Source organism: Sesamum indicum, linkage group LG11 (assembly GCF_000512975.1).
Source record: "Sesamum indicum cultivar Zhongzhi No. 13 linkage group LG11, S_indicum_v1.0, whole genome shotgun sequence".
Classification (NCBI taxonomy): domain Eukaryota; kingdom Viridiplantae; phylum Streptophyta; class Magnoliopsida; order Lamiales; family Pedaliaceae; genus Sesamum; species Sesamum indicum.
This window is the reverse complement of record NC_026155.1, coordinates 1,351,675-1,362,837: the sequence shown is the minus strand read 5'-3', so window position 1 is coordinate 1,362,837 and position 11,163 is coordinate 1,351,675. Positions and strand designations below refer to the sequence as shown.

Genomic DNA, 11,163 nt, shown 5'->3' with positions numbered 1-11,163 from the left:
ACATCTGATGCTCGGTCATCGCCATCGAAGTCTTCAATTCGGCCGGTCGAGTATCCTGGTCCTCGGTCGTGGTCTAAGTCTGATGATCCTCCATCAGTTTTTCAAACGTCTTCTGCAAAACAAACAGAATTATTAAAACTTAATTTAAAAAAAAAATGACTCGCCTCACCCGCTTTATGCCCGCTCCAACCGCCATCTGCCTTCTTCTTGTAGCATCTAACAAAAAGTTCATCTGCTTGGGTGGCCGAACAAGCTCTGCCTCAATTAGAAAAATTAAACAGTTAGCATAGTATTTATAAAATTATGATAAAACTTTAAATATATATATATATATAATGTACTCACCATCTTCCTCTTGTGCATACCGACAGGGGAGGATCCCCCGCGGTACACACTAGAGGACGCCATGGGATTCGCTGCCCAGTTCGCCTTATTTTTCATGGACTCCTCTTGGAAGTCAGCGCTGGCCTAGTACGCTTGGAGTTGGAGCACCTCATTGGCCAACCAAAGTAGCTTGGCCAGGCTTGCTCAGGCGATGTTCCGGATATATTTGTCGGCCCACATGTAGAAGACCCAAAACATGGACTCATCGTTACAATTCCACCAGTAGATCATCTATAGTAAGAAAATTAAAGAAAACATTAGTAAAGTTAATTAAACAATTTAGATTAACATATAATACCAAATTGAGATGAAGGTACATTACCTTAATAGACTCGAACCAGAAATGTTGGTACTCTGCTGGCACCTGCCTCAAACATGCCCACAAATGGGGATAATGTCCTAGCACCACAACATTGATGCGCTCGTGGAAACAGCGGTCAGACCTAAAAGGACATGTTAATTAGTGATTTTTCAAATAAAATAATACTAAAAAATATTCATAGACAAATTTACCTCGCATCATCGAGGCTAATATACTGGCGCGCTGATGGTGGGGCGATTTCTAGTGTAGCTGGTGGTGGTGGTAGTGGAGCAGACCACGGACGGGCAGAATCAGCTGCTGGTGTGGTAGACGACGGTCTGGCCTCCTCATCTCCTAGTCTGCACAAGATGGTCTAGCATCATTTGGCATCAGACGGCACGGATGGAAATAGTGGACCATGACCACGTGGTACAGGAGGCATACCACTAGACATAATCTATAAAATTATTAAGAAATATTGGTTTTTGTAATTGTTGAAAATTACCCTAATTCAATAATTATTAAAAAAAATATACTAATTCTTACGCATTGAAAATATTATCATGAAGTTATGATTATTTCACTCATTAATTATTTAAAAATGTATAGTTCCTTTATGCACATATACAAATGGATCAATCATTGCTTTAAACTTTTTTAGCCTATCACCTGAACTTTTTGTTATAATGTTAGTCAAGTTTATCCATTTATTTCTATCAAAATTGTCTTTTATTGACAGATGAAAATGAATAAATCTGACTAGTTCTACTCGCAAAAATTCACTTGCTAAATGAGCTTAAAGCAATCCGTGATCCGTTTGTATGTGGGCAAAAAGAACTATATATTTTTAAATAATTAATAATTATTGGGAATATTATCCTCATTTTGTGGTCATTGTAATGATTATGTAAATGTATTTTAATTTGAAATATTTTTCTAATATTTTTATTGTTGACATTATTGAAAATATTAGAATACGGTTGTGATTATTGACATTATTACATAAATAATTATATTATTAAAAATATTAATTAGTCTAAGTTGTGATTGTCGATATAGTTATGTAAATAATATTATTATTAAAAATTTTAATTAGTTTAAAATTGTAATTATTGATATTGTTATTTAAATAATATTATTATTGAAATTTTAATTAGTCTAAGGTTCTGATCATTGATATTGTTATGTGAATAATATTATACTGAACTATTAGCCTCATTTTTTGATTATTAACATTATTATTATTTATAATATTTGTCTAATTTTGTGATTATTGATATTATTATGTAAATAATATCATTATTGTTCTTATAGCCTCATTTTTATGATTATTGTAATTATTATGTTATTAATTTCCATGATGCTATACACATTAATTACCAATATTACACAATATTTTCAAAAATTACCCAACTACATAATTATTACCAATAATTGCAGAAATTACACAATTACACAAGAATTACACAATAATTGCCTAAATTACACAATTATTACAATAATTACCCAAAATTACACAATAATTGCCTAAGTTACATAATTATCTATTGTGACAAATTACAAAAAATTATAATCTTTTAGAAATATATTTTAATTTCAGAAAACATATAGTTTAATTTTCATAACTTATTTTAATTTCCTAAAAATATTATTTAATTTTAAAAATATTTTAATTTTATAATAAATATATTTTAATTATAAAAAATATTTTAATGTTAGAAAAGATTAAATTTAATTTCTGAAATATTTTAAATTCAAGAAAATTACAGAAAAAAAGACCACTAACCTTGAGAGAGGGAGGAAGGGAAGGCAGATGGGAAATTTCAGAGGCTGAGATTGGCGATCGGCAGCGGATGTCAAACAGGAAGGTGAAAGGACACGGCGAGCGAAAACAGAGGGAGATGAGGAAAGAAAAAAAAAATCTGCTAAGTGTTAGTTCATATATTAAAATTTTGGATCAGGTTTTGGAACGAGCATTTTTTTAAATTGATCGATTTTAGTATATTTATGACGTATTGAATTTTAGTTCATCTTTGGTCTCGGTTTTTGTGCATTAGATGTATGAATTATTACTATATACTCTGTTTTTTCAAAAAAGAAAAAAAGAGATATATAACAATTATTTAATAGTATTATATATTAGACATGGAGTAACGGAAAAATAATGAGTTCGCATTAGATCCTGATCGAGGTCTAGAATCATCCCATTTGGGATCGATTTTGAAGTCTTAATCGGATTTCAAGATTTGTTCTGATTTTTAGTATTTTGGATTGAATTGGATCCGAACTTGGTAATTTTAATTCATTTGCATATAACTTTATATATTTATATAGAATTATATATGATATATTTTATACATATATGAAAAAGTTTGTATATTTTATTTATAATTATATATAACACATAAAAATTTAACATTTATAAATTAAAATAATAATATAAATAATTTATAAACATTTTAATGTAAATAACACATGTTTTAAAATTTTTAATTTTTTTAAAGCCTATAACGTGAGCATGTAAATTTATATAAACCTTTTTAATCATTTTGATTCGATTATATAAAAAAAGAAAAAAGAAAAAAGAAAAGAAAAGATTCCCACCAAATCGACAGCGGGGCTCCAACTACCTCAAACCCGCATTTAAAACGTCATTATAAGTTTCATTCCATCAGACACAACAGATCAGTCGATAACAACTGAGAGAGAGAGCGGGGTGGTGTTAGAACTCTTGTCAATTTTCCTGTCTCTTTCTCAAACTTCTCAGCAGTTTCGTTTTCGATCCGAGGATGTCTCAGGGAACCCTCGAAGTCCTTCTTGTCAGCGCCAAAGGCCTCGATGACACCGATTTCTTATGTATGATTTTCGATCGAAACTCTCTGGTCATTTTTCTGTTTTTTGTTTTGTGTGTGTCTCTCTGTGTGTGTGTGTGTGAGTTGATGGAATTAACGTTGATTTTTCCTTTTGACATAAGATTTCGTCCAAGTTTATGGGCTGAAAATCCCGCGTATGGTGATTGATAATCGTCTTGATGATTCCTGTTTGTTTGGGTTCGTGATTTTGTAGGTTTCAGTGAATCGAATCTGGCTGTTCTTACACTGACATTAACCGATTCCTTTTCTTTCCTCTTTGTCTGTCTGAATTTTGGGGATGAATAGACTTCGATGTTTCCTATTATTCGGATTTATGACTTTTAGTTGACTTAGAATCGAAATGGTGAAAAGACTCTAAAAATGGAAAATACACATTAGCATTTGTTTCTCATTCCGACCGCGTAGGTACCAGAATCAAAAGAAATCATTAATCAGTCTTAGGGTAGAGAAGACAAAGATGAGGAAGAAGCTTTGCCCGTACTAGGATTCTGCTCCAAAATGCAAAACTCAAAATGAAGTGTTGTAGCTTAATTATAAGCCAAGGCAGTGGGACCTTGGTCAATGTCGCAGGCTCGACCAAGTCCACATTATATGTTCAGATCCACGTGGCTGAATTTGGGCCATTGAATGGTGACGTGATCTATGGTCAAGATATTCGGGTTCGAGTTGGATGTCAGGCCCGCATCGACCCAATTAAAAAATACACGAATCTTTGATCTGTCCTTTTGAAGATACTCGTGTTTGTTTATTTTGAACTGCCTATATACATAACATAAATTTCACATGCGGATTTTAAAATTTTTTTGGGCAGCCAGCACGGATCCTTATGCCATTCTCACTTGCCGAACTCAGGAGAAAAAAAGCAGTGTTGCATCAGGTGCATTTTTGGCTCGATTTTGTACTTTATGCGTATGTTTTTGAATTTTATTATTACCAATGCTTTATGCACGTCGGTGTTGCTTCTTATGTTAATATCTAGGTGCGGGATCTTCCCCCGAGTGGAACGAGACATTCTTGTTCACCGTCTCCGGTGGCGTTACTGAGCTGAAAATCAAAATCTTGGATAAAGATACTTTCACGGACGATGACTTTCTTGGTGAAGCAACGTGAGTATCCTAGCTCGTTCGTATTTTGCTTTCGCAAATGATAATCAGATATTTCACTGATGCACCCTGAAGTTTACTCTTATTACGAGTGATTTCAAATTCACTCATTTCTCATTTGAAATTCTTTCCTAAATCGGGCTTATTTGAAAAATCATATAAATTTCAATTTTTCAGAGTCGTGCTTTTTTTGCAATAGATCCAAACTTCAGGGAGTGTCTGTGTAATTTTCTCTCAGTTTTTAAGTATATGATAAACAATGTAACATGTTATATCAAATACCTTGGAACCATAGGATTCCGCTAGAGGCGGTGTTTGCTGCAGAAAGCGTGCCACCAACGTCGTACAGTGTCGTCAAGGATCAAGAATACCGCGGGGAGATTAGAGTCGGCCTCAAGTTCACTCATCAGGTTATTACATCCTAGACCTTGTATTAACTTTCGTCTTCCTAAACTGAGACACCATGCTTGTACTTCATGCGTGTCTGGTTGAACACTGGTTCCTCAGACTATGGATTTTTGCTCATTGCAGGAAAGCAGAGACAGGGAATTTTTCGTGGAGGAGTTTGGAGGATGGAAAGAATCATCTTTGGAATAAATAATAATGTTGTGCCATTCGGAGATGTGTTGTGTTTAAGCACTCATGTTGTTGCTACTACTCCCTTTTTCTTTTTCTTTTAATCGTTTCTCAAACTTTAGATTTGGACACCATCATGTTTGGAAAGGACATGCAGTTGAGTACTACATGTCTGATTTCTGACACATTTCAAAGATCTACATCAAGATTAATCATGGTGTTTGAGTTTGTGTTTTGAGCGTTTTGTTTTGTATTTTTGAGATGTAGAGAGAGAAAAATAAAGATAAATAAGTGTGTATTTAAAATAGATGATATGTTTGAATTTGTACTTTGAGGTAATTTTAAATATTTTAAAATAAGTGGTGTAGGTTTGATGTTGGATTTAGGGAGATAAAAATCATTATTCATTATCAAATCATATTTTTTTTATATATATTTTTATATTAATATGTATATATGTATAATATATTATATGTTTAATGTTGTATTTTTGAGAGACAAAATATACTGTTTATTGTCAAATTATGTATGTTTTATATTATATATATAAATGTATATCTATATATATTATTATATAAAAAATTGAAAAATAAAAAAATACAGAGATAAGGTGTAAAAATACAAAAATAAATATAAGGTACGTTTTATCTTGTTTTAGAAAATACGAAAATATGAATCCAAACATAGCGAATATTTTCATGTTCAAATCTTCTATTACAAAACAGTATTGATTTATATATATATATATATATATATATATATATTTTGATGAATACAAAACAATATTAATCGCAGACCTATACGCACCCATTACGTATAAAAAATTTATTCAAATATACAGAAAATGTAGATTTTAGATATATGTATATAAAATACTGAAAATGTAGATTTTAGATATATGTATATATACTATTATAAAATAGAACCATATTATTATACTAATTTTTGAATATATAACATTTGGGTTAAATGCATTTTACCCTATGATATGTGAAATGATCAAATAAACTCATGTGAAAATACAGGAGGTAATTTGCTATTTTATTTTTTACAAAAATTTTTTTGTTCATATCTCATATTACAGATGAATATATTATAATTTTTTTATATAACATATATTTTTTAATTTATTTCATTCTTTTAATAAAATTTGATCATAATAATAATTTTATCGCTTTTTAATGAATTTATTAAAATACTCTTCCAACTTGCACACACCTCAATTTTTCCTACATTTATCTTTTGAGATCAATATATCATGATTGATACCCAAGTCATCAAAACATAATAATTATTTATAGTTTTTAAATAATTTTACATACGCATCCAGGACACCCCTGAGGTTATTAATTTTTTTATTAATAATAATATAACCAGTCGTGATTTTAGATTAAAAAATTATTTTTTTTAAATGAAAAGCTCAAGTCAATTTCTAATTGCGACTTGGGCAATTTTTCATTTTTGTTTGTTTAATTAAATTTTATATAATTAATTATATAATTTTGTTTAATTATATATAATTAACATATTAAAGTTCAAAAAATCATAATATTAAAATTGTATTAATTTAAAAAATTATAATTAAGTGTACAAATGTAATAGTGTATATTTTTTTGTACAATTATAAAAAATACAATAAAGTATACGATTATTCTTGACAACTCGATATCGACACAAGAAAAATTTCTTTGTTGGGATTGTTGTCTTGCACGTGTTTGCGCCCAATCCATCTCGTTTTGGATACGTGATGTTTGATTTTGACCAGGGCACGAAGAGATGCGAATAGTAGCGTTGTGTACCAACTCAAATCCACTATACATTTGAGTGTACAAAAAAATTATAATTAAGTGTACAAATGTATAGTGGATTTTTTTGTACACCCAAATTACATTTGTACACTTAATTGTAATTTTTTTTGTACACTCAAATGTATAGTGGATTTTTTTGTACACTTAATTGTAATTCTTTTGTACACTCAAATGTGTAGTGGATTTGAGTTGGTCCACGACGGTACTATTCGTATATCTATGGTTCGAAACCAAACATCACGTATTCACAACGAGATGAATTGGGCGCAAACGCGTGCAAGACAACAATCCCAATAAAGAAATTCTTCTACACAGTCAGATGTGTCGATATCGGATTGTCAAGAATAATTTGTATACTTTATTGTATTTTTTACAATTGTACAAAAAAATATACGCTTTTACATTTATATACTTAATTGTAATTTTTAAAATTAATACAATTTTAATATTATAATTTTTTGAACTTTAATATATTAATTATATAACGAAATTATACAAAATTTGATTAAACAAAAAAAAAATAAATATAATTTTATTATATCATAAATAAATAAATTAATATTATACTAATATAATTTTAATATATCAAAAATTTAAAAATCTTATTAATAAAAGTATTTATCAAACAAGAATAATAATTTTTTTATTAACAAAAATATTCATCGTTGACTTCGATGCAAGGAAAACTTTATATATATATGGGGCGATAGAGTAAATAAAAATAAATTATATACTTTTTTGTCTTCCTGATCTTATAGTTTTACTTTTCCAAACAAAATTGGACCTCGAAGGGGTTTTATATATATATATATATATATATATATATTGAGTTTTATATCCCCTCCATCTCTTCGCCCTAACCAAACACCAAACTATATCTTATACATTCATTTTTACTTCTATTTCTCTTATACTCCCATTTTTCACCCCAACCAAACATAATCGTCCATCTACCGACGAGCCCATTCCGTTAGATTTTCATCCAATTTTTGTGCTGAACTAACCAAAATTTTTTTTGGATTATGAATTATAATCTTATATATTCTTTAAAATTTTTTAAAAATATTTCTATCAACTAATATATCATATGGATTATTTACTCTATCTACCCTCAATTTTTCTCTTTGTAACTTTTCAAATGTGTATTTTTAGAAAGAAAAAAAAAATCAACAAGCATAAAATCATGATTTTCATCGGACCGTTTTGGGGCTACATAATTATTTTTCACTTGATAGCTACTTATAATTTTACAAACAATAAGAAAATATTCATAATTATATCAAATTTGCAATAATCGCAACTATACAATATGGTGTCTATGTACTATGTTAAACACAATTACCTCTTAATTTCTACATCCTGCTCGTCATCAATTATCCGATCTCGACACACCGGACAGTTCAACGAGCGAATCGGCAACCACGCATCGATGCAATCGTCGTGAAACATATGCTTACACCTCGGAAGAATCTTGACAGCCTCTCCACACACAAACTCACCCAAACATATCGCACAAATTTCTCCACCAAAATCAGACAATCCTAATATGCTCACTGGAATATGAGCAGCAGCCTCTAAATCCCGATCAAATTTTCGGGCCTTAACCGGTCGTGTCGTGCCTGCTGACGTATGCCAATCACGATCATCGTTAGATTGCATTGGTGGAGACAACGGGTACGACGATACATATCTAAGGAACAAGCATATGATTGCCAGTACTAGTAGAAACCCGACAGAAATGCACATAATTTGCTCCAGGTCCGGCGGTTCTTGCAGCGTCGACCAGCTCGATACCGATGTTGAGTCTATAGTATCAGCGTCCATATCGACGACAGCCGTCTGCGCACCTTAATTAGATCTTGTCCGGGAGATTTTGGCAGAAGTGAGTATTGTGTGTAGAAACACGCACCAGGAGGTGTTGGGGTTTTGGTTATAATCTCAGTTACTTTGTTGTTAAGACAAGAAGTGTGCGTTCCACATGTAAAACGGGAACAAAGGATTTTGGCTTTAAATGTAATAATCCAATGTATTGTTCGAGACTTGCAGCATTAAGTTCAGTGCAAATCTCTTTTGGTGCTTTTTGCTTCTTTTAAACATGGGCAAATGAATTTGTGCAATCTAAAGTTGTTTTTCATTCAAAGTAATTCAATAGTTATTGCTTTTAGATATAAGAGAAATATCAATTCGCATTGACATTTGGTGGTGATCTGGCCATAACTTGGAGTTAAAGGTTTCGACCAGTATTTCGAGCTGGATTAGAAATATTGGACTGCACACGCAAAATGTAGGCCACTGCAGCTAAAATTCTTCGAAACTTAAATCAGTTGTGGGCTCGATGTAATACAGTTCGCACAATAAGATTTCGATGTGATAGTAATAAATGCATACATGTGAAATGGGTCATTCATGTATTTATCGAGATGTATGTGTTAGAATCTATACAGATCATGTATCATTAAGGCATCATTGAATTGGATCTGCATTAAAGGCCGACAAAGCGGGCCCGCTGTGACCCGACTCACTAAAAAAGATGTGAGCCCTCTGCGCATTTTCTTGCTTTTGAGGGACATTTTAATGTTTGGATTTATTTTTTGAGTGTTTTGTTGTGTTTTGTGGAGATAGAGAGAGAAAAACAAAGATAAATGAGTGTGTGTTAGAGAAGTATGTATGTTTGGATTTATTTTTTAAGATGATTTAAAATAAGTATTGTATGTTTAATGTTGTGTTTTGGGAGACAAAAATTACTGTTCATTGTCAATTCATAGTCAAATCATGTCTTTTTTATATATATTTATGTATATGTATGTATATATATATACGTATGTATTTATGCTAAAACAGTTTAAAACACCTTATTTAGGTGTTTGAATGATGGCAAACATTGGGTATATTTTAACTCGTCCTGGAGATAACTTGAAAATGAAAACAAACATAGCGTTTGGTTCTTCTGGGCTTATTCAATGTATTTTCCCTTATCACACTTGAATTTGAAAAAACACAAATTCCAAGACTTCATGATGAATAAATAGAGATATTATTATCAGTTGGGGCTCGATTGGTTTATGCAAGAAGCTTTGATGAAATAGAATAGGATTCAGATATTGTACTGTTGGGGATTAAACTTGGACAAAATTATAGTTTGACACAGTAATTATGGATAGTGATAATTTTAATTTGGGTAAAATCTATATTATCCATTTGTAATATCCAAAATGTGCAAATAAGTATATGTGATTAAAAAAAAGGACTACATAACCCTCTGTAAAATTTAAAAAGGTGCACGCTGCCCCGAGTGCATTTTGAACATGAATCTTGTTCCAATGACAAAGATACAATTTTTTAATCAACTATTGATATATAATCCGATTTAAATTTATGGCTCAGATTTAATCATGTTTATAGAAAATAAAAATATATTATTTTAATACATAGGCAATTATATATTTTAATATATAAATATGTATATATATTTGTCTTAATATATATCCTAAAATTTCTGCTCTTCCCATATCTCCACCGTTTGACTTTCTCGTGATGCAAGCTTACCATGGCGAGCATTTTAATACCCCACCCACCGAAAATCTTCAATCCGTAGGCGAGTTATCTCTATTTTGTTTTGTTCAAAAAAACTAACACGCGCCCCTATCTTTAATCTTTTTTTTCTCCGCCGTCCGACCACCTCTCAATGCGAGTCTATGACCATTGAAAAGCTCGTCAGACGACGAGCATTTTGACACCCCACCCACCGCCAATCTCACTTCCATCGACGAGTTATCTCTATTTTTCTATTTTATATTTTTTTTAGGTTTCTTTTTATATATATACATAGGGATAAATGCATTTTGATCCTCAAATCTAGTTACTAATGTGATTTTGGTAATTTTTTGGCACTTTTAGTCCTGTTAACTTTTTCGTTAAATTTAATGAAAATTTCATTTAAAGTGTATTTTCCTCCCATTTTTTTGTGCTTTTCAAGTTGTAATCCAGTGTATCTATTTTTTCTATTTTTCTTCAAACTTTAAAAGTGAATAAATAAAAAAAAATAAATTTAAGCAACAAATTTTCTAAAATCTATTGATAATTTTTTTATTAAGACTATTTAGAAAATTATTGCTTTT

The 11,163-nt window shown here is 30.8% G+C and overlaps 2 protein-coding genes and 1 long non-coding RNA gene across 3 annotated transcripts; 1 reads left to right on the top strand and 2 right to left on the bottom strand.

Moving 5' to 3' along the window:
• On the bottom strand, positions 1-817 carry LOC105173184. The gene is made up of 3 exons (XR_848702.2): positions 707-817; positions 346-615; positions 1-255 (listed from the first exon to the last, which is right to left on the bottom strand). It is a non-coding gene; the product is annotated as an uncharacterized LOC105173184 (long non-coding RNA).
• Positions 3,348-5,467, top strand: LOC105173183 (elicitor-responsive protein 3). Its single transcript, XM_011094858.2, has 5 exons — positions 3,348-3,541; positions 4,370-4,435; positions 4,538-4,664; positions 4,957-5,071; positions 5,193-5,467. Exons 1-5 carry the CDS (start codon positions 3,475-3,477, stop codon positions 5,256-5,258), a joined length of 441 nt encoding a protein of 146 aa, XP_011093160.1. The 5' UTR covers positions 3,348-3,474; the 3' UTR covers positions 5,259-5,467.
• Positions 8,384-8,869, bottom strand: LOC105173263 (RING-H2 finger protein ATL79-like). The gene has a single exon (XM_011094952.1). It carries the CDS (start codon positions 8,867-8,869, stop codon positions 8,384-8,386), a length of 486 nt encoding a protein of 161 aa, XP_011093254.1.

Bases quoted from the DNA above. Each gene is read 5' to 3' on its own strand.
- LOC105173183 (XM_011094858.2), top strand. From the start codon at position 3,475: ATGTCTCAGGGAACCCTCGAAGTCCTTCTTGTCAGCGCCAAAGGCCTC. The intron at 4,436-4,537 runs GTGCATTTTTGG...GTTAATATCTAG, and splicing joins AAAAAGCAGTGTTGCATCAG to GTGCGGGATCTTCCCCCGAG. The intron at 5,072-5,192 runs GTTATTACATCC...TGCTCATTGCAG, and splicing joins GCCTCAAGTTCACTCATCAG to GAAAGCAGAGACAGGGAATT.
- LOC105173263 (XM_011094952.1), bottom strand. From the start codon at position 8,869: ATGGACGCTGATACTATAGACTCAACATCGGTATCGAGCTGGTCGACG.